At 42.5% G+C, this 24029-nt stretch overlaps 2 protein-coding genes and 1 pseudogene across 2 annotated transcripts; 2 read left to right on the forward strand and 1 right to left on the reverse strand.

Annotated features, from left to right (window-relative positions):
- The first annotated feature begins 3681 nt into the window (after positions 1-3681).
- LOC112229121 (olfactory receptor 52N5-like) lies at positions 3682-4620 on the forward strand. The gene has a single exon (XM_024395003.1). The coding sequence runs from the start codon at positions 3682-3684 to the stop codon at positions 4618-4620; it is 939 nt and encodes a 312-aa protein (XP_024250771.1).
- Positions 4621-17135: 12515 nt separating this feature from the next.
- On the forward strand, positions 17136-18069 carry LOC112229120 (annotated as a pseudogene).
- Positions 18070-18556: 487 nt separating this feature from the next.
- LOC112228112 (olfactory receptor 1052-like) lies at positions 18557-20996 on the reverse strand. Its single transcript, XM_024393235.2, has 3 exons — positions 20821-20996; positions 19847-20509; positions 18557-19208 (listed from the first exon to the last, which is right to left on the reverse strand). The coding sequence occupies exons 1-3, from the start codon at positions 20962-20964 to the stop codon at positions 19044-19046; spliced, it is 972 nt and encodes a 323-aa protein (XP_024249003.1). The 5' UTR covers positions 20965-20996; the 3' UTR covers positions 18557-19043.
- Between the last annotated feature and the right edge of the window lie 3033 nt (positions 20997-24029).

Here is a 24029-nt window from a genome sequence, read left to right on the forward strand (position 1 = left end):
AACTCAACCAACTGGTAGACAACATTTTTCTAGAGTTGTTAAAATGATAAAACAACATTTGAATAATTTCATAATTCCAAAACTATGTTTTAGAGGTCAACAACATTTTACAGTCTTGTAATTTCCAATTTTATATACAGTGCCTTCGGAAAGTATTCAGATCCTTCGACTTTTTCCACATTTTGTTACGTTACAACCTTATTCTAAAATTGATTAAATCGTTTTTTTCCACGCATCAAATATAAACACAATACCGCATAATGACAAAGCAAAAACTGCTTTTTTAATAAGGTTTACTAATTTATTTAAAAATCAAAAAAACGGATATATCACATTTACATAAGTATTCAGACCCTTTAGTCAGTACTTTACTCATTACTTTGTTGAAACACCTTTGGCAGCGAATTCAACCTTAAGTCTTCTTGGGTATGAAGCTACAGGCTTGGCACACCTGTATTTGGGGAGTTTCTCCCATTCTTCTCTGCAGATCCTCTCAAGCTCTGTCAGGTTGGATGGGGAGAATTGCTGCACAGTTATTTTCAGGTTTCTCCAGAGATGTTCGATCGAGTTCAAGTCCAGGCTCTGGCTGGGCCACTCAATGACATTCAGAGACTTGTTCCGAAGCCACTCCTGCATTGTCTTGGCTGTCTGCTCAGTGTCGTTCTCCTGTTGGAAGGTGAACCTTCACCCCAGTCTGAGATCCTAAGCACTCTGGAGCAGGTGTTCATCAAGGATCTCTCTGTACTTTGCTCTGTTTATCTTTGCCTCGATCCTGACTAGTCTCCCAGTCCGTGCCGCTGGCAAAACATCATCACAGCATGAGGCTGCCACCACCATGCTTCACCGTAGGGATGGTGCCATGTTTCCTCCAGAACTGAAACTTGGCATTCAGGCCAAAGAGTTCAATCTTGGTTTTATCTGACCAAAGAATCTTGTTTCTCATGTTCTAAGAGTCCTTTAGGTGACTTTTGGCAAACTCCAAGCGGGCTGTCATGTGCCTTTTACTGAGGAGTGGCTTCCGTCTGGCCACTCTACCATAAAGGTCTAATTGGTGTAGTGCTGCAAAGAGGTTGTCCTTCTGGAAGATTCTCCCATCTCCACAAAGGAAGGCTGGAGCTCTGTCAGGGCCCTTCTCCCCTGATTGCTCAGTTTGGCCGGACGGCCGGCTCTAGGAAGTGCTTCCAAACTTCATACATTTAAGAATGATGGAGGCCATTGTGTTCTTGGGGACCTTCAATGCTGCAGAACATTTTTGGTACCCTTCCCCAGATCTGTGCCTCAACACAATCCTGTCACTGAGCTCTACGTACAAATTCTTCGACCTCATGGCTTGGCTTTTGCTCTGACTTGCACTGTCAACTGTGGGACTTTATATAGACAGGTGTGTGCCTTTCCAAATCATGTCCAATCAATTGAATTTACCACAGGTGGACTCCAATCAATGATGATCAATGGAAACAGGACTTGAGCTCAATTTCTAGTCTCATTGCAAGGGTTCTGAATACCTATGTAAATAAGGTATTCCTGTTTTCTGTTTTTAATACATTTGCAAACAAATCTGAAAACCTGTTTTCGCTTTGTCATTATGGGGTATTGTGTGTAGATTGATGAGGAAATGGTTTTATTTGGTCATTAACATAACAACATGTGGAAAAAGTCAAGGGGTCTGAATACTTTCTGAAGGCACCGTATAATTAATACTGAAAATGTGTGATTAATGAGGTTTGGTTTGCTACAGGTTCACTGCCTGCCAGCTGGCTCAGCACAACAACAGTTCATGACTGAGGGCTGGCCTCCCCGACCAACATCCATGCCAAAACCCTCATACAAATTCTAACTACTACCACCCCTGCCAACATGTTTGTAAAGTGGTGGTAAGCTGAACCTCGTGAATTTAGTAATAGTACAAACTTTGGAGAGGTGTGTGACCACTTGGAGACGCCAGTTAGATCTTTTACGCAAACCCTTGTAAGTATTTTGTCTTATTTTGCACCTACCTCACATTTTCCATAAATATTGTTATTATGTTACTGAATGTACAGTGTCCAAACTATTTTCAGTAAAGGATTAAGGAAAATGTTTTCACAAAAATGTGTTTGTTCACGGAAAATAATTTAAAAGTATGCATTAATTAGGAGTCTGTAATATAAAAGTTGGCAAAAATTAATGTAGACATTAATAAATGCATTTCTATATCTTCCAAAACCTTTCAAACAATAGTGGAGAATAACAAACATTGTGGTGCAGTGGCTTCAAAACAGTGCACCCTGTCAGTCATAATTTATATACATAACTGTCAAAAAGAAACATGAGGTGACAGAGGTTGGTTGAGTGGTAAAACCGTCAACTCTAGAGAACACATATCCCCTACTGGAGACTGGGGTTCAATTCCTGTTTCTGTTTTGTCCACCATGCCAATCACCCACTATTCTTCCTAAAAAAAGGCAATGGAATTCCATTTTGCTTTTAAAAACTAACATGAAAAATTGACTGCACACACAATGCCAAAATGGACTAGCCTACATCACTCAAGTTACAATCTGAAGCTGTTGTGATAGAGGAATTAAATTCCTATATGTTTAATACCCAATTAAATTAATACACTCAGCCCATTTCTAAAGATTTGTAAGAAACGTATTTGCATAAAATGGGCGGAGACCAGTCTCAAAATCAAGCACTAGCGTTTATTCTCGAGAGTACTGAACATGATACAATTTACAACAGGTTATAAACTGAACATGACGTCATTAGGTTTTGAACTGTCCCGTCTCTCCACCACTCCGGTACAATGGCAGTATAGTTCTCAAGCCTTCCTATATCCTACAGATAATTTATGACCAAGCCAAGGTATTCCTGTGTAGATAAGCATTCTAGCCAGTCTGACAAGGAACAGACAGTCATTGTTCTAATTCTTGATTATAATTACACACATTATATTTAGTACTAGGATTAAAAGAAAATTCATACATCTATACAGTAACATAATAGTATTCTGATTAGTCAGTCCTGATTGAAATGTATACATAATTAGTCAGAATCCCTTAACAAATTGCCAATTATTTTTCGTGGAGTTTGATTTCACCAGAGGCCTCCAACCTTGTAACCATGTTTGGGAGTTTGGGTTGGGAGTGTTACCATGTTCAGGGTTTTGGATAAAAGGCTGTGATGCTGTTTCAGTCTTGAGGGGTGGAAGAGAACTCAGAAACCAAAGAGAGGACCCTGTGGAAGATCATCTCACCCTTTTTGTTAGTGTTATACTTCAACAATTTATGTCAGGGACAATCCGTCTTATGTTATCTAATGTGCTTGTTGTGATGCTGATGTTTTATGTTAGAGTTGAAAGTGTTATTGTGTCCATTGTATCTACATCTATTGAATTATACAACATTGAATTATAGTCAGTTGTTGTTCTCTTTTATGAAATATATTATGTTGGTTTGTTTTTGGTTTCTTTTTGAACTTTTTCATAAAATAATTTGGTTAAATATATTGACAGTATTTGTTCCAAAACAGTAAGTATTTAATGAGAGGCAGGGTAATGAACAAGGATTATCAAATTGTATTTGTTGCTTGGTAGACCTTTTCTTAAAGTCATAATACCACTGGTATTTATTTGGTATTTATTATTAAATAACTTTATTGCATTCTCCTGCAGGTTGTGACATTCACTCTGGGTGGCAAATGGAGAACCACACCTACCCTAAGAACATGTTCCTCCTGGAGGGGTTAAAGGTCACTCAACAGTCCTCCTACCCTGCCTTCATCCTTCTCCTCATCATCTACATCTTCACGATGGTATCCAACATCGGCCTCATACTACTGATCTCCATGGAGAGGAGCCTGCACCAGCCCATGTACATCCTCTTCTGCAACCTACCTCTCAATGACGCTCTTGGAGCCACGGTTATCATCCCTCGTTTACTGAGTGACATATTTGTGGCAAGCGCAGAACGCTACATTAACAACGTTGCGTGTGCCATCCAAGCATTTTGCGCCCACATGTTTGGCACAACATCACATACAATACTGATTATCATGGCCTTCGATAGATATGTGGCCATCTGCTACCCCCTGCGATATGCCACCATCATGACCAACAGGATGATCGCAAAACTGACTTTTTTTGCCTGGGGGTCTGCCTTTCTGCTTGTGGGGGTCCTCCTGGGCCTCACACTCAGCCTGTCACGATGCAGATCTGAAATCTTCAACCCCTTCTGTGACAATGCCTCGTTATTCAAGCTCTCCTGTGAAAGCGTTATTATTAACAATATCTATGGACTCACTTTTACCATCCTACTCCTGGGGTCCTCCATAGGGAGTGTGACACTAACATACCTTAAGATAGCTATGGTGTGTGTGAGAAACAAAAACAGGGTTCTGAATAGCAGGGCCTTGCAGACCTGCTCCACACACCTGTCTGTGTACATCATCATGCTGGTGTCCGGTTTCATCATCATCTTTCTCCATCGCTTCCCTCAGTGGGCCGACCACAGGAAACTGTCAGCCATTATGTTTCATGTGGTTCCTCCTTGGCTCAATCCTATTATATACGGTCTGCAGACCAAAGAGATCAGACAGAAAATCTTCAACAAGTTTCAAAATAATAAAGTGACTGTATGATGAATGGTTGTAAGAAAAAAATATGTATTAATTCTTATTCTCCCTCTCTCTCTCGTTATGAAAAGCCAACTGACATTGGTGTTGAATTGTTGCACCCTCTAGGCCATGGGTTCACATTTTCACTGGAGGCCCCTTTCCAGCATTGGGGAACATCACCCCCCCAGCACATGTGCACATGTGCGACATCTATTTCTATGGGCACAGGCACTGTTCATGACACAAACTGTTCCCACCCCTCTTATTGGTGGAGAGAATTTAGCACGTCAAGCTAATTTACAGAGTAGTCATGGATTGTGCAACTTCAATTGTTTAGTTGAAGTGGAGCTGGCAGCATTTTATCAACATGAAATCTTTTTATTTTTTTCACTGACAAGCGAGCACTTAGATATGGTCATTTTCATGTTTTCATAAATTTTGAGAATTTTGGGGAATTACGTATACTAAAGCATTTGTAAAAATTATATTTGACTGATTTTCAACGGAAATATGGGCAGGGTCTCTAGTTTTTTTTTGTGGGGGCCTTACCGTTAAACACTTCCGGACAATATTTTGTATTTAGCTAACTAACTCACTATCACAACTTCCAAAACATGGATTCACGCAAAATGTGCCTTTTATGTTCAGTAAGGGATGCCACAATAACTGACAGAAAAGAAAGCTGTTCATGGAGCAGGAGTGTTTTAACCACCAAACATTTTAGAGGAGGGAGTGCTGTTGCGGTAAAGCAAGCGGTAGCGGAGCGCCAAGTCTAGGTCCAAAAGGCTTCTTAACAGCTTCTGCCCCAAGCCATAAGACTCCTGAACAGCTAATCAAAGGGCTACCCAGACCCCTCTTTTACACTGCTGCTACTCTCTGTTTATTATCTATGCATGGTCACTTCTACTCTACCTACACGCACATATTACCTCAATTACCTCGACTAACCGGTACCCCCGCACATTGAATCTGTACTGGTACAGTGCCCCCTGTATATAGCCTCGCAATTGTTATTTTACTGCTGCTGTTTAATTATTTGTTACTTCTATTTTTTACAGAACACATTTTTCTTCACTTCTTAAAGCATTGTGGTGAAGTGCTTGAAAGTAAGCATTTCACTGTAAGGTTTACACCTGTTGTATTCGGGGCATGTGACAAATAAAATGTGATTTGATTTATGTTGGCCACATACCACACCCCCACGGGCCTTATTGCTTAAATATATACTGTATATAGTTTCCTGTTCAATCTGATTAATTTTAATGCTCCTACATGTATTGTACCTTTGTCTGTTCCTGCTTATAGTTCCGTAATTTCCGGACTATAAACCGCTACTTTATTCCCACACTTTGAACCTCGCGGTTTATACAATGACGCGGCTAATTTATGGATTTTTCCCGCTTTCACAAGATTCATGCCGCCAAAAAACTGAGCACCGTCACATAATGTGACGTAAATCGAGCCCGCTCAAACTTCCCATCATTCTGTTTACGGTAGTAATTTTGTCACCCTCATCATCGCAAAGACACGGAGAAATGCATATGATGCAGCTTTCAAGTTGAAGGCGATCGATCTGCTGTTGGAAAAGGAAATAGAGCTGCTGCATGGGAGCTTGGCCTTAATGAGTCGATGATAAGACGTTGGAAACAGCAGCGTGAGGAACTGACTCAGTGCAAAAATACAACAAAAGCTTTCAGAGGGAAGAGAAGCAGATGGCCCAAAGTATTTGCAGCCACTCGACATCAGTGTAAATCGTGCATTTAAGGTGGCGCTCCTTGTTCAGTGGGAGGCTTGGATGACAAGTGGGGAGAAATCCTTCACTAAAACGGGCCGCAGGCGAAGAGCATCTTATGGTCAAGTCTGCCAGTGGGTCCTGACAGCGTGGAGCATTGTCAAAAAATCCACTATCATCAACGGGTTTCGAAAGGCTGGACTGCTGCGTGTTGAAGGGGCAGCATGAGCTCAGCTGGGTATTTGGCTCCGGATGAAAGTGATGAGAGCGACAAAGAAAACGATCCAACATCGGATGAAGCAATTCTGAGGCTATTCAACTCCGACACCGAAGGAGATGACTTCAGTGGTTTCAGTGCACAGGAGGAGGAAGATAGTGACCAATGACTTTCTTGGTAGGCTACTGTTTTAATTTTTGTTACAAGCCGTGTTTCGTTAAAGCCTATTTATTTTTGTTACAAGCCGTGTTTAGTTTAAAGGCTGTGTAAAGTTAATTTGTTTCAATGTACCGGTAGGCACCTGCGGCTTATAGACATGTGCGGCTTATTTATGTACAAAATACATATTTTTTAATAATTCAGTGGGTGCGGTTTATATTCAGGTGCGCTTAATAGTCCTGCAATTACGTTACAGGGATCCACTAGGATCAGGGGTGGGCAAATTCCAGTCCTCGAGGGCCTGATTGGTGTCACAATTTTGCCCCAGCCCCAGCTAAAACACCTGACTCCAATAATCACCTAATCATGATCTTCAGTTTAGAATGCAATTTGATTAATCAGCTGTGTTTGCTAGGGATGGAGAAAAAGTGTGATACCAATCAGGCCCTCGAAGACTGGAGTTGCCCACCCCCACATGGTGCTGCAATCATTCCAAAATGTCTCTAACAGACCAAGAGGGAAGACAACTGTTTATCAAGTGCCACATTGTTTTTCATAATTTGTGCCACTTGAAAACCAAACCCAGAATCAAACTGAAAACACATTTGAAACCCTCCTATTCCTTAATTTCAAAATGTTAAGTATTAAAGAAAATGTCAACAAAGTGTAATTTCATAGTGTTTTTATTAACACCCTAATTTGCCAAGTGCAAGATGAGTTACGGTATGCTCAGTTCATGAAGTGCTATATGAAAAGAGCTAAACAATTAAAATATTCATAAATCATAAGGACTTATCCTTAGGCATTAGATAAACATGTATGAAGAGAGCTGTACAAGGCAAGACATAAAACAATTATGCAAATATAATCATGTAAATATGCATATGAAGGGAACTGTGCAAGACAAAAAAATAAAGTGTTATGCTTAGATAATAAGGTAGAGCTGACAGAGAGACCTTAAATATGAGAACTATTTAAAAACACAAAGTATTAGGCCCTGAGCCTAAATACCACATAGTTTAACATATTTGGAGCACAGAGTTAGTCTGCCTGACTGGAACTCATATACTGTCCTTGTCAGCAGATGTATGAAATACAATGTCTTCAGTTCAGGGATAAAATCAGCACTGAAATTCACATCAACAATAACAACCTGCCCGGATGGAGCCCAGACAGTAGTTTGCATCTCTCCAGTCCTGTGCAGAACATGCCCATTTGCCCCTGCATGTAGTAACCCAAAAAAATCAAATGCGAGTGTAGCGAAATGCTTGTGCTTCTAGTTCCGAAAATGCAGTAATCTAACCTAACAATTCCAAAACTAATACCTTATACACACAAGTGTAAAGGGATAAAGAATATGTACATAAAGATATATGAATGAGTGATGGTACAGAACGGCATAGGCAAGATGGAGTAGATGGTATAGAGTACAGTATATACATATGAGATGAGTAATGTAGGGTATGTAAGCAAAGTGGCATAGTTTAAAGTGGCTAGTGATACATGTATTACATAAATATGCAGTAGATGATATAGAGTCCAGTATATACATACAGTATACATATGAGATGAGTAATGTAGGGTATGTTAACATAATATTAAGCAGCATTGTTTAAAGTGGCTAGTGATATATTTTTTACACCAATTTCCATCAATTTTCATTATTAAAGTGGCTGGAGTTGAGTCAGTGTGTTGGCAACAGCCCCTCAATGTTAGTGGTGGCTGTTTAACAGTCTGATGGCCTGGAGATAGAAGCTGTTTTTCAGTCTCTCGGTCCCTGCTTTGATGCACCTGTACTGACCTCGCCTTCTGGATGATAGCGGGGTGAACAGGCAGTGGCTCGGGTGGTTGTTGTCCTTGATGATCTTTATGGCCTTCCTGTGACATCGGGTGGTGTAGGTGTCCTGGAGGGCAGGTAGTTTCCCCCGGTGATGGGTTGTGCAGACCTCACTACCCTCTGGAGAGCCTTACGGTTATGGGCGGAGCAGTTGCCGTACCAGGTGGTGATACAGCCCGACAGGATGTTCTCGATTGTGCATCTGTAAAGGTTTGTGAGTGCTTTTGGTGAGAAGCCAAATTTCTTCAGCCTCCTGAGGTTGAAGAGGCGCTGCTGCGCCTTCTTCACGACGCTGTCTGTGTGGGTGGACCAATTCAGTTTATCCGTGATGTGTACGCCGAGGAACTTAAAACTTACTACCCTCTCCACTACTGTCCAGTCGATGTGAATAGGGGGGTGCTCCCTCTGCTGTTTCCTGAAGTCCACAATCATCTCCTTTGTTTTGTTGACGTTGAGTGTGAGGTTATTTGCCTGACACCACACTCCGAGGGCCCTCACCTCCTCCCTGTAGGCCGTCTCGTCGTTGTTGGTAATCAAGCCTACAACTGTAGTGTCCGCAAACTTGATGATTGAGTTGGAGGTGTGCATGGCCACGCAGTCGTGGGTGAACAGGGAGTACAGGAGAGGGCTCAGAATGCACCCTTGTGGGGCCCCAGTGTTGAGGATCAGCGGTGTGGAGATGTTACCTACCCTCACCACCTTGGGGCAGCCCGTCAGGAAGTCCAGTACCCAGTTGCACAGGGCGGGGTCGAGACCCAGGGTCTCGAGCTTGTTGACGAGTTTGGAGGGTACTATGGTGTTAAATGCTGAGCTGTAGTCGATGAACAGCATTCTCACATAGGTATTACTCTTGTAAGATGGGTTAGGGCAGTGTGAAGTGTGGTTGCGATTGTGTCGTCTGTGGACCTATTTGAGCGATAAGCAAATTGGAGTGGGTCTAGGGTGTCAGGTAGGGTGGAGGTGATATGGTCCTTGACTAGTCTCTCAAAGCACTTCATGATGACGAAAGTGAGTGCTACGGGGCGGTAGTCGTTTAGCTTAGTTACCTTAGCTTTCTTGGGAACAGGAACAATGGTGGCCCTCTTGAAGCATGTTGGGACAGCAGACTGGGATAAGGATTGATTGAATATGTCCGTAAACACACCAGCTAGCTGGTCTGCGCATGCTCTGAGGACGCGGCTGGGGATGCCGTCTGGGCCTGCAGCCTTGCGAGGGTTAACACGTTTAAATGTTTTACTCACGTCGGCTGCAGTGAAGGAGAGTCCGCAGGTGTTGGTAGCGGGCCGTGTCAGTGGCACTGTATTGTCCTCAAAGCGGGCAAAATAGTTATTTAGTCTGCCTGGGAGCAAGACATCCTGGTCTGCGACGGGGCTGGTTTTCTTTTTGCAATCCGTGATTGACTGTAGACCCTGCCACATACCTCTTGTGTCTGAGCCGTTGAATTGCGACTATACTTTGTCTCTATACTGACGCTTAGCTTGTTTGATTGCCTTACGGAGGGAATAGCTACACTGTTTGTATTCGGTCATGTTTCAGGTCACCTTGCCCTGAATAAAAGCAGTGGTTCGCGCTTTCAGTTTCACGCGAATGCTGCCATCAATCCACGGTTTCTGGTTTGGGAATGTTTCAATCGTTGCTATGGGTACGACATCGTCAATGCACTTTCTAATGAGCTCGCTCACCGAATCAGCGTATTCGTCAAAGTTGTTGTTGGAAGCAATGCGGAACATATCCCAATCCACGTGATCGAAGCAGTCTTGAAGCGTGGAATCAGATTGGTCGGACCAGCGTTGAACAGACCTGAGCGCGGGAGCTTCTTGTTTTAGTTTCTGTCTGTAGTCTGTAAGCAACAAAATGGAGTCGTGGTCAGCTTTTCTGAAAGGAGGGCGAGGGAGGGCTTTATATGCATCGCGGAAGTTAGAATAACAATAATCTAGGGTTTTACCAGCCCTGGTTGCGCAATTGATATGCTAATACAATTTAGGGAGTCTTGTTTTCAGATTAGCCTTGTTAAAATCCCCAGCTACAATGAATGCAGCCTCAGGATATGTGGTTTCCAGTTTGCATAGAGTCAAATAAACTTTTTTCAGGGCCATCGATGTGTCTGCTTGGGGGGGAATATATACAGCTGTTATTATAATCGAAGAGAATTCCCTTGGTAGATAATGCTGTCGACATTTGATTGTGAGAAATTCTAAGTCAGGTGAACAGAAGGACTTGAGTTCCTGTATGTTGTTTTGATCACACCACGTCTCGTTAATCATAAGGCATACCCCCCCGCCCTCTTCTTACCAGTACGATGGTAGTTTCTGTCGGTGCAATGCGTGAAGAAACCAAGCTGGCTGCACCGACTCCGTTAGCGTCTCTCGAGTGAGCCATGTTTCCGTGAAGCAAAGAACGTTACAGTCACTGATGTCTCTCTGGAATGCTACCCTTGCTCGGATTTCATCAACCTTGTTGTCAAGAGACTGGACATTGGCGAGTAGTATGCTAGGGAGTGGTGCGCGATTTGCCCGTCTTGGGGTTCCAATGTAAGAAATAACACATAAAAAAACAATATACTGCATAGTTTCCTAGGAACTCGAAGCGAGGAGGCCATCTCTGTCGGCGCCGGAAGGCTCCATTAGGCTCCATTAGGTTGCAGCTGAGGAACCCCATCCACCAGCTTCACATCGGTGAGTTTGCCAGAAAACAGTTCCGTCAGAGACTTACTCAGAACAGGACATTTGATTTCTAGACATTCTTTAATTAGAAGTTTAACACTACATCTGGGTTTGCAGAAAGCCATGGCTCCTTGACACACTACTGTGCCTCTACTCGCCAGACTAAACCCACAGCTCTCCCATCCATGTGTAGGCAACCTGCTCGTTCTCCTTGCCATATGTGGTTGCTGAGTTCCCATAGAACCTGGGGAAGAGATGCTCCTGTACAAAGTTGTAGGGATTTGTTGAGGTGTGCAAAGGAACCTTCTTTGCTAAGCTAGCAGTGATTCAAAGTTTACGTGCATCATACTACGCATTGGAAGGAACTCTGTCCTTTAGTGACCTCCTCCAAGCTGGCACGTTTACACTCCTTCAGCTTAGCAAAAACGTAATAAAATGACAAGCTTTTCTGACACTGCATGTTGATTCCATGTACACTATTAGGCTGCTGTAGCTGTGTGGCTGCTGCTGGAACTTGATGACTGGTTTAGCTTTGATGCACTCGTGCAGAAGGCTCCCCATTGGAACATTGGCCCCTTCCAAACTCTTCTTAAGTGCGTTGTGGGAGTGGTACACAGGAGTTGGTGGTAGAGATGGAGAAGCGGCTGGGGTGCTGTCAGAGAACTCATAATTTGGTTTGCGAACTTTAAAACAGATCCCGCTCAACCTTTTTGGAGTGAAATTCTGCTGCGTCCCCAATTTCCACTGGCATTGCTGTACAGGACACCCCTGTCAATCATCCATACCCAGCATTCTGCACCTATTGTTATAATAGTCAATTACAGTATGTAACACTCGTTTACATGGTGTTCACAGTTGACAAGTTTACACAGTTCCGTTTTAACTAGTAAGTTTAGGTTATGTTGGCCTCCTGGGTGGTGCAGTGGTCTAAGATACTGCATCGCAGTGCTAGCTGTGCCACCAGAGATTCTGGGTTCGAGTCCAGGCTCTGTCGCAGCCGGCCGCGCCTGGGAGGCCCATGTGGTGGTGCACAATTGGCCCATCATCGTCTGCGTTAGGGAGGGTTTGTCTTGCAGGGACATCCTTGTCTCATCGTGCACTAGCGACTCCTGTGGTGGGCAGTGTGCAGTGCATGTTTGCCAGGTTTACGGTGTTTCCTCTGACACATTGGTGCGGCTGGTTTCCAGGTTGGATGGGCATTGTGTCAAGAAGTAGTGCGGCTTTGTTGGGTTGTGTTATGGAGGACGCATGGCTCTTGACCTTTGTCTCTCCCGAGTCTGTATTGGAGTTGCAGCGATGAGACAAGACTGTAACTACTACCAATTGGATACCATGAAATAGGGGGTAAAAAATAATTCCTATTTAATTGTAAAACTCACCTTGATTCTGTACCTACCTCATCGACTGCAAGTCTTCGACCTGCCCTGCAACAGAAGAATCCAGGCAGAATGATGATGTGTTTTGCTCTGACTGGGCTGGACATCTGCTTTGAGGTACACCAGATTGTCATCCTCAACTTTGCCGCTGTGAGTGGTGGCTTATTTGATATTGATATTTCTCTGTGCTTTTGTAGCTCCTCATCTCTTTCCCATCCACACTGATTGACAAGAATAAATCATTAAAGATGTCTTCGTTGGTGATATGTGGCCATTTTTTCATATCGTCCTACCACTTTTGAATAATCTGAGGATTTGGCATAGACTTGCCATTTGACTTTAACTTCTTGGATATAGGGGGCGCTCTTTTAATTTATGGATAAAAAAACGTGCCCGTTTTAAGCGCAATATTTTGTCACGAAAAGATGCTCGACTATGCATATAATTGGCAGCTTTGGAAAGAAAACACTCTAAGGTTTCCAAAACTGCAAAGATATTATCTGTGAGTGCCACAGAACTCATGCTACAGGCGAAACCAAGATGAAACTTCAACCAGGAAATGGGACAGAATTTTTGAAGCTCTGTTTCCCATTGTCTCCTTATATGGCTGTGAATGCGCCGGGAATGAGCCTGCCCTTTCTATCGTTTCTCCAAGGTGTCTGCAGCATTGTGACGTATTTGTAGGCATATCATTGGAAGATTGGCCATAAGAGACTACATTTACCAGGGGTCCGCCCGGTGTCCTTTGTCTAAATTGGTGCGTAATCTACAAGCTGCACGCAGTCATCCAGTGATTGAGAGGAGAGAGGAGGCTTTCAACGAACGATATATCATGAAGAGATATGTGAAAAACACCTTGAGGATTGATTCTAAACAACGTTTACCATGTTTCAGTCGATATTATGGTGTTAATTTGGAAAAAAGTTTGGCGTTTTGAAGACTGAATTTTCGTTTTTTTTTGGTAGCCAAACGTGACGCACCACACGGAGCAATTTCTCCTAAACAAATAATCTTTCAGGAAAAACTGAGCATTTGCTATCTAACTGAGAGTCTCCTCATTGAAAACATCTGAAGTTCTTCAAAGGTAATGATTTTATTTGAATGATTTTCTGGTTTTTGTGAAAATGTTGCCTGCTGATGCTAATGCTTAATGCTACGCTAAATGCTACGCTAGCTGTGCTAGCTGTTACACAAATGCTTGTTTTGCTATGGTTGAGAAGCATATTTTGAAAATCTAAGATGACAGTGTTAACAAAAGGCTAAGCTTGAGAGCTAGCATATTAATTTCATTTCATTTGCGATTTTCATGAATAGTTAACGTTGCGTTATGGTAATGAGCTTGAGGCTGTATTCACGATCCCGGATCCGGGATGGCTCGACGCAAGAAGTTAAACGGTTTTCCTTGGTATCATCCCACGACATTTTGACCTAGCTTGCTAAAGTTCGCAAAACGGCAAGAACGCCACAAAGGAATTCCTCCACGAAACAGAACGTTCGGACATTGTTTTGGTTACGGGATCTTAAATAAGGCAAATAGCAATATAGAATGGGAAAGCAGCCGTGCGTTTGGACAATTAATAGACACTTCAGTAAATAAAACCTGTCTTGTTTAGGAACGGAGTCTACGCAGACCGGTGCACCATAGCTAATCAGAGCTACAGTAGGCCTTCATGCAAATAAGAAATTTGCCACACAGGCCTGTCATTAACTTTGAATTGGACTGTGTGTTTACAGGAAGTTGCAACATCACAACTTTAGATTATTCGAACGCATTTGCAAAAAGTGAGAGGAGAGGACTCTTTGAAGAACCTGGCGAACATGTTGGATGTGCTCAACCATGGACCTGGAGAAGATGAGGATGTCATCCAGGTACACAATCACAAACTGGTAAAGGAAGTCGCGCAGCACATCATTAACCAGGGCCTGGAAAACGACCTGAGCATTTGTAAATCCAAATGGCATGACACGGTACTCATAATGTCCATTTGGGGTGTTGACCTCTGTCTTCCACTCATCTCCCTGTTTGATGCGCACCACATTGAATGCGTTCCGTAAATCACTTTTCTTTTTAAACGTAGCTCCCTGGAGTCTCTCAAAGGCTGAGGACATAAGAGGAAGAAGGTAACGGTTCTTGATGATAATGTTATTTAAACCCCGGTAATTGATACAGGGACGGAATCCCCCATTCCTCTTGCCAACAAAGAAACCCGCTCCTGCAGGTGAAGTGGACGGCTGAATAAAACCAGCCGCCAGCGCCTCCTTAATTATCTGTTCATGGCTGCAGTCTCTGGACCTGAGAGAGAATACAGCCCTCCTCCTGGAGGAGTGGTGCCGTGCAGGAGGTCGATGGCACAATCGTAGGACCTGTGAGGAGGCAGTTCGCTGGCCCTTCCTTTACTGAAGACCTGTCCCAGATCCCAGTAATCCCGAGGTACGCGGGAAAGATCAGGCTTGTCATCCCTAGCTGGAGGAACAGGAGAATCAGAAGCCTCCAGACGCGCAGGGCTGGAAAGATGTAGAGCAAGTTACTGGCAGGTGGACTGGCATGAACAATTCCATCTCAGAACACTTCTCAAGGGCCAGTCAATTTGTGGATTATGGATAGAAAGCCACAGATGTCCAAGAACCAGGGGAAGCTCAGGAGAGTCCAACAAATGTAACTGGATAAATTCCACATGATAATCCAGAACTCGTATCTGAATAGGCATGGTGAGTTGCTTCACCTTCCCAGACCCTAGGGGTCGACCTTCCAGCTTAGTGAGAGGCAGCCCCTGTTGGCGAGCTAATGTGTGATCCAGAAACAGGTGGCCCCAAAGTTTATGAAAGCAGGAATGTCCAACTGCCCATTGTCTCACCGCAGGTTGGCCGGACGCAAGGTGCGTACCGTGTCGGCAGCTGAAGATTGTATTTGACTCGCCAGTATTCTCCCGTCTACTCACGAGTCATCCCGTTTCCCGTCAGCTTGGGACAGGAGGCATGGAAATGTCCAGACTGACCACAGTAAAGACAACATTGCTTGTTAATCCTGCACCGTCTCTCCAGAGCAGAAACCTGGTGTGTCCCAATTGCATTGGCTCTTCTGAAAGATATAAAGGAGAACCAGAGCCGAATTGACAACTCTGACGGGGTACAGGACAAGCAGATGCAGCATAAGGCAGTGGAACAAACAAAGAATCGACTCCCTCGGCGGAACCTGAAACACTGGAAACAACTCTGAACCCCTCCGTCCTCTCACGAAGACGTTCCCGAAGCCGGTTGTCAATCCGGATGGCCAGAATGATAAGCTCATCCAGAGAAGTCGGTTCATCCTTGAGAACCTCGCTGAGTCCGTTCAGAAAGGCTGAGTGAAGTGACTCTGTATCCAACCGCTTTCAACGGCAAGCGTCCGAAAGTCAATGGTGTAATCTGCTACCCTCCGGCTGCCGTGTCGAAGCACAATGAGTCTTTGAGCAGCGTTCCTGCCACTGATGGGGTGATCAAAAACCCTTTTCATCTCCTGGGTAAAGCTTTGACAATTAAAATAAATGTCTGAGAGCGGACACAAGAGTTCTTAAATCGTCAGACAATGTCTGCAGTCACGCCTCATGGCGATCAATTTATTTAGTTTTTTATTTAATCTTTATTTAACTAGGCATGTACATGCACATCCAATCACAGTTCCATGGTGGGTGAGAGCCGACCATAAATGGTGGAATTCAGAGTGTTCCTCGGACGACTAAAAGTCCATTGTAGACTTGGGACTACTGTACCAATAATGCAAGTACGAACTCGATTCCAGGCGCATACAAACACAGCAAGCAGGGGTAAGGATAAATCCAGAACTTTTACTTAGTCTTAACAGAAACAAGGCAACCGCACAAGAGCACACTAATAAAACATGAGACCTAAGCAAAGATACAGACCAACAGAGGAACCTAAATAACAAGGCAACCAGGTGAACAGAGAAGGTAATTAAACACAGGAGAATCCAATGAGTAATTATCAGGGTAACCTGAAAACTAGAAAACAGGGTAAGGGCGCCCTCCAGCGGTAACCTAAGGAAACAACAATCAAATAACAGAAACTGTGACACTTCTGGCTTGTACCATTAGTTTTGTCTCATTCTTCTGCATCCGTTGGTACCATTAGTCTGTGTGTTTAATGGGGGCTGAGCTAGAAAGGTGTTTGTGACACAAGGGCGGATCCTGAAGGGACCCGGGGCCAAGTCTTTGTACAAAAATGTCTGTAGAGTCTGAATGGTTTGAGCTGCAAACAATCAAAAGCGATCTATGAAAAGCTGGGACTCTCATGTGACATGCTGTGCTCTATATGACATTCACAAGCTACACAATAGTCGTTAGAAGGGAAGGGTGGGGTTCTTCATAGAAGATCATAGGAAATCCCAGGACGTAGTGTCTATAAAACTGTAATAAGCTCACATAGTTGCTGTCACAAACTCCACACAGTTGTCACTGACTAGTTGGATATTTATTTCCCACTGAGCAAACCATTTCTGTACTTACAGCATTCATATAAATTCATTTTTATCAGGTTTTTATAATAAAAACATATAAACATGCAGATAAATGAAAGTCAGATGGGTCTCGGGACTGATAAGGTTAAAGAAAACAAATCATGGATTACAGTTCTTCTATCAAGTTATAAAATCCTGAACTTCCCTTTAATCTCTCAACATACCTCCTACCCTGACCTAATCCTCTTCCTTATCATCTACATCTTCACCTCGTGGGCAACATCGGCCTCATAGTACTGATCTCCATGGAGAGGAGCCTGCATCATCCCATGTACAGTACATCCTTTTCTGACACTTGTCTCTTAATAACATAGTCGGGGCTACAGCGATGATACATTGTCTGTTAGGGGACATTTTGACCGCAGAACCTGAGCGATATATCACTTACATGGAGTGTGTCATTCAGGCTTTCTGTGCTCATGTTTATGCAACGACATCACACACCGTTATCATGATCATGGCCTTTGACAGGTATGTGGCCATCTGCAACCCCCTGCCGTACACTACCATCATGAACAGCAAAATGGTATTCAGGTTGTCTGTGTCTGCCTGGGGGGTAGCCATAGTCTGAGTGGGGATTCTGCTGGGCATCACAATCCACCTATCACTCTGTAGGTCTAACATATTTAACCCGTACCGAGACAGCGCCTCCTTATTCAAGCTCTTCTGCGAGACCATGTTTATAAATAACATATGTCTTAACATTTACTGTTATGCTGTTTGTCTCGTCCATAGGCAGCATCAGTCTCGCCTATCTGAAGATTGCCATTGTTTGTCTGAGTAGTAGAAAAAGCTCTTTAAACAGCAAGGCCCTGACAACCTGTAGCACATGCTTACTGGTCTACCATATTCTGCTGGGATGTTGGTTATCATCCTCCATCGCTTCCTAGCCTATGCAGACCTGTGCAAACGGAATAGTGTGGTCCCTACCTGTGTCAACCACATAATATATGGTTTACAGACTAAAGAGATTTAACAGAGGATATTTAGGGTGTTCACAGAGCCAAGGTAGCTGCAGGAGTTTGTGTTAAATCTGATGGGAAAATAAATCATATATAATATAATTAGAACTGCAGTGTATGTGTGTGGCGTTCATAAAACAAGGGAGTTTCTTTTCAACCACCACCTGAGGGACCTGTAAGGGTTCTGTTGAATTGGACGCTAACATAAGAGCCATTATTTAATTGATGGTATGCATATTCAAAGCATGTTCTAACAATTAAAACAGAGCTGCCCCGGATTCGGTTAGTACTGATGGAAAAAAATCCTAATGCATCATGCAAATCTACTCTAAAATACATAACTAGGAATAACACTACTACTATGTTTTCAAACTGACATTTATTTTAGGTGGTGCAAAGTTTTGGGGGGTGTTCCATGAATCATTTCTAGATTTAATTTCCGCATGCAAACCATCATTTTATTGTGCAAAGTTTTATTTTAATTTGTGACGCTTGCAGAGAAGGCAGAGGCACAAAACCAAAATCTGTTGGTACACTTTATTTGACAGTGTGCTATTTCTCTGATATTTAGGAATAATATTGCGAGATTGTAATTACACAATAATCACCTAACAATGACTGTTGTTTCTTTGGTATTGATTAAAAACAAGTATAATCACATACCATTTAGTACTGTATCTGATAGTTTGTACAATGCGATTGAACAGGACTTTACAGTTGTTATTTCGGTTTTATCAATAAACTTAAAACTATTAAATCAAATGTATACAGTTGTGCAACCTACACAATGAACCAAATGATAAACACAAATATTGTTTGGTTTCGTTTATAAGTGCATGATAATGAAACATTTAGCTGTTCTGCTTTCCAAACAACAAACAATAATTGGAAACAGTGACTTTGCATTATTTTGGAATCTCTGAAAATGATCACACTTTTTAGCCCATAATAAACTATTTTAAAGGAGCTTGAATTGAATGTTTTGCTGTCAGGACAGTGTGATGAGTGTTTTGCGGCTCTGCGGTGAGACGTCTCTGTGTCGGCAGAAGGCCCTCTTGATGGCCGCTCTCAGCTCCTTGTTCCTCAGGCTGTAGATCATCGGGTTCAGGAAAGGAGTCAGAGCCGAGTACAGCACCGACACGATGATACGCACCTACAACAATAACACAACATGAATACAACATTAAGACAACTGCAGTGCAACAATGATTCCCACAACCACAATATAATAAAAAACAATGATACGCACTTACAACATCAACACAATGTTATCTAACCTTATCACAATGTTATTAACAGTATGACCTTGATCATATTCAACCATAAACATATACATAGCATTAATAGGGATGGTTGGATTCCATTTAAATTCCAATTATCCTCAACGCTTTTCAATTAGGAAAATGGAATTACAATTGGAATTTCATATACTTTCTTAATTGACTGGAATTGAAATGAAATTGACCCTAACCCTGTTATTGGGATTTTCACAGCACTGACAACATGACACAAATGTACAGTGACTGAAGAGCATCAGTATGTTACACTAAAATAATACAACAGTGCCATCTCCTGGTGGGAATGCCTTTTGCATACCATGAGACATCAACAGTGAAAGACAAATCAGAGAGGACATGTGTAACCAGAGTAATGGCGCAAATATCCGTCAAATTCTTCAACTGGTGAATGTAAGATCACAGTGTTGACTGAAGATTGTCTGATGGAGGAGTTAAACAGTCCTTAAAACAGGGAAAGGAGGAGGGGGAGAAAGAGGATGAAGAGGAGGGTCACCTCTGGAGAGAAGTTTCCCACACGGTAGGAGATATAGACAAATGAAGCAGAGCTGTAAGAAATGGACACAACCGTCAGGTGGGCGGCACAGGTGCTAAATGCCTTCAGTCGCTCTGCGGTGCCCATTTTAGCTATCTTCACACCGATGAGGATGTAGGAAGTGAGGATGAGCACACCCGTGGTGAGCAGTGCTATGAGAGCAGAAGACAGTGACACGATGTTGTCCACCTGAGTGTCCCCACACACCAGCAGCCTCACTGAGGACGGGTCACACCAGCAGTGGCGCACCACGTTGGGTCCACAGTATGAACGCTGCATTGCCATGCTAGTGGTTGGGAAGGTGCAGATGGCACCGAATGTCCAAGCCCCAATGATGAGTAGCAGGCAGACGGGGCGGGTCATCAAAGCAGCATAGCGGAGAGGATTACAGATGGCCACATAGCGGTCGTAGGCCATAGCGGTCAGCAGGGCGCGGCCGGTAACAGACATGTGGATGAAACAGTACATCTGGAGGAAGCAGCCGGGGACGGACACAGTCTTGACCTCAGTCAGGAAGCCTGACAACATGTTGGGGATGGTGACCGTTGTGTAAATCATGTCCACGATGGACAGGTTGTGGAGGAAGAAGTACATGGGGGAGCCCAGCTTCGGGTCGGTCCGGACCTTTAGGACGAGATAAAGAAAGCGGTTAGACAGTGATGTCATAGATCGGCCCAGCGGAGAGTTTTTCCTGACAACATGACTCGACCAGGGGAAACTCTGGGCCCAAGCCATAAATCTCAAGAGTTCTAAACTCCTGACTCCTGAGGAGTATAGTATAGTCTACAGGCCCTTAGAGCAAATTCTAAGTGAGAGGACCTGAACAAAACCCTTTGTTTACTTACACTAACTACAACTCATGGTCTCTTATAACATCATCTCTATCTAATGTTATTGTGATCTGGTTCTGGCTGTGCGTGTACAATGTACAGTACCAGGTAGATGATCATGATGTTTCCACCTAGGATGACGGTGTAGGCCAGCAGGAAGATGATAAACAGGATCATCTTCTTCTCCCCCAGACTGGCCAGGCCCTGGATGATGAAGAAGGCGACAGGGCTGGACTGGGTGCTGTTCATACCTCTGGGCCAGTGGGCCTGATAGGATCTCAGACAAACCTGGTGCAGACAGAGAGATACATGGATACCTTGTAGCCTACAGATAGAAGAAGGTCATTCTTAACAAACATGGCTTCGTACAGTTATGTTCTTGTTACGAAGGTATCTACAATAATATATGGTGTAACTATAATTTCTATGAAAAGTGTTGCCTGTAGAAGCAAAAAATATAACTCTTATTATTTCAGATTTTCAACCTTGGTGGTGTCAGAGTGGGGAAATCTATGATATATTCGATGTGATATAACACAAACATGTGTACTAATTCATAGGAAGTGGTTCTCAATTATGTTCGGTTACAGGCCCAATGCAGTCAAAATTCTGTTTTCCTGTGTTTTGTATCATATTGTACAACAGCTGATAAAACACAGACTGTAAACCTGTGAAGAAACTTGATGAGTATTATTCCCTGATAGTTGCTAGTTGAAAATACAATCTACACAGGACCTTCTAATCGGGAGGTTTTGCATGGGTGGAGTTTTGTATGGATCGAGGCAGTATAATGCCTCGATCCATACAACTGGGAACTTGGAACTCCAACTTCCATCTTCAGTGTGTTCATGACAACTGCGAACTCGAGAAAATTAGCTCAGACTGGGAATCATTGTTTTGAAGAGTTATTGTTTTGAAGAGTTATCCAACTTGGAATTCCAAATTGGAAACTGGCATTTTTGTAGCCCTCCGACTTTGCCACCTGGAGGTCACTGACATCATGATTTTACTTTACTGTTTCCAAGTTCTCAGTTGTCCAGAAAGTAACATTATTAATGGTCAGCTTTAATATTGCAGATAGATTGTTACATCCATCAATGTAATTGTCGGCATAATTTATAATCCCCCACATATATTTTTTGTAAATAGTAAATATATATATATACACATACAGCCACATATGCACAAATATACATACATATACATATAGTAACATTTGTTAATATAGACCAATAACAAACATTTCCAAACCTTTTTGCCAATAACAGATTACTGTTCAGATGACATATTCACCCCCCTCCCCACTCAGACCACTCCCAGACAGTCCTAGATAAATTATTGTTTGAGAAATAGTTTTTTGCTTGAAAAGCTATTTTTGGTTCCTTTTGACAATTTGTATGGAAAAATATTACAGTAAGGTACTTATTTGTTAGCCAGAAATGATTTGATATTGAAATAAAAATGCCTGCATTCGGCCTTTAACAAATCCAGCCAAAAGATTGAACGCTGATTTCAAAATGTGTTAGTGAATGCAAATATTGTGCACTAATCTGTAGAAATCTGATTACTGTAACATAAAAGTTTGTAAACAAAACACACATTTACACTTAACACTCATTTCTAAATAATATATCGTTGAGTTATCTATACAAATTCACATAGTGTTTCCTACGGAAGTATTTTCAGACAAATCCACAAATCCAACTGTTAAAAAACAAAATCTGTATGATAGTTTTGCAGTATTGGAGGGTTAACCTCTTACCTGAGTGAGTGCAGGTCACACTCAGTGATCTTGAAGCTGAGCAGCTTCTTAAATACAATTATTTTACCAGCATCCCATAGTCCCTGTTTTTCCACAGGATGATGTGAGAGGCCGAAGGGACTTGTTATTTATCTAGTTTGTAGGTCGACACTACATTCATTAAGAACTTTCCCTGGAATAATTAAACAAGAGAACTCCAATGCAACGTATGTTTACATTAAACTCTAGGTAAATTGCATCATTACAGAATATTAATCATAAAAAGTAATTTAGCTACTGTATTTAACTCTAATTGGTGTTTGTGTGTATACTTCTCTGGTGAGTAATTAGGTGTGGCCTCATTAGCTGCAAACAGATGTTAAATTGGGATTTTGTTACTGGTGGAACTGTCCGTAAAATCATGTTTAACAACTCTTACTGTGCACTGTCTTCTATTCCTATGGTGGAAGAATAAAGCCCAGAATTCAGCTGTTAACACATGGCATTGTACTTATGACTCTGAGAATATACATTTTTTACTTAGGGAACAGAAACAAATAACTAAACAACTGGACATAAGCAGAAGAAAAAGAGGCCTCAAGGCAAATTTCAAATTTTTCACATTCACATTCAGTGTACACGTTTTGGGCCTCATTTGTTCTCTTGTCAAAAGTTAGGAATAAGGGCTCATTTGAGACACAGACCTTCAGATAAAACAGGTTTTACTCTCCCACAGCCTTGTACAATATCAACATTAGAAATCTGCACTGCTCTAAGCTCCTCTTCCTTTATGTTCTCTGGTCTATCAGAGTTCTTAAATGTACAGTGCCTTTAGAAGGTATTCACCCTCTTGGCATTTTTCCCAGTTTGTTGCCTTACCACCTGGAATTAAAACAGATTTTTGGGGGGGTTGTATAATTTGATTCACACAACATGCCTACCACTTTGGAGATGCAAAATATTTGTTATTGTGAAACAAACAAGAAATAAGACAAAAAAACTGAAAACTTGAGCGTGCATAATTATTCACCCCCCCCTGAAGTCAATACTTTGTAGAGCCACCGTTTGCAGCAGTTACAGCTGCAAGTGTCTTGGGATATGCTTCTATAAGCTTGGCACATCTAACCACTGTGATTTTTTGCACATTCTTCAATGCAAAACTGCTCCAGCTCCATCAAGTTGGATGAGTTCCTGCTGGTGTACAGCAATCTTTAAGTCATACCACAGATTCTCAATTGGATTGAGGTCTGGGCTTTGATTAGGCCATTCCAAGACATTTAAATGTTTCCCTTAAACCACTTGAGTGTTGCTTTAGCGGTATGCTTAATGTCATTGTCCTAATGGAAGGTGAACCTCCATCCACCACCATGCTTCACTGTTTTTGGGATTTTGTTCTCGGGCTGACGAGAGGTGTTGGGTTTGTGCCAGACATAGCATTTTCCTTGTTAGACAAAAAGCTCAATTTTAGTCTCATCTGACCAGAGTACCTTCTTCACTACGTTTGGAGAGTCTCCCACATGCCTTTTGGCAAACAAACATGTTTGCTTGTTGTTTTATTTAAGCAATGGCTTTT

Source organism: Oncorhynchus tshawytscha, linkage group LG30 (assembly GCF_018296145.1).
Source record: "Oncorhynchus tshawytscha isolate Ot180627B linkage group LG30, Otsh_v2.0, whole genome shotgun sequence".
Classification (NCBI taxonomy): domain Eukaryota; kingdom Metazoa; phylum Chordata; class Actinopteri; order Salmoniformes; family Salmonidae; genus Oncorhynchus; species Oncorhynchus tshawytscha.

What these genes read in the sequence shown, in the direction of transcription:
- LOC112229121 (XM_024395003.1), top strand. Translation starts at nt 3,682, where the DNA reads ATGGAGAACCACACCTACCCTAAGAACATGTTCCTCCTGGAGGGGTTA.
- LOC112228112 (XM_024393235.2), bottom strand. Translation starts at nt 20,964, where the DNA reads ATGAACAGCACCCAGTCCAGCCCTGTCGCCTTCTTCATCATCCAGGGC. An exon ending in ACATCATGATCATCTACCTG is followed by an intron (nt 20,510 to 20,820) that starts GTACTGTACATT and finishes CTCGTCCTAAAG; the next exon opens with GTCCGGACCGACCCGAAGCT. An exon ending in TGGGAAACTTCTCTCCAGAG is followed by an intron (nt 19,209 to 19,846) that starts GTGACCCTCCTC and finishes TTATTGTTGTAG; the next exon opens with GTGCGTATCATCGTGTCGGT.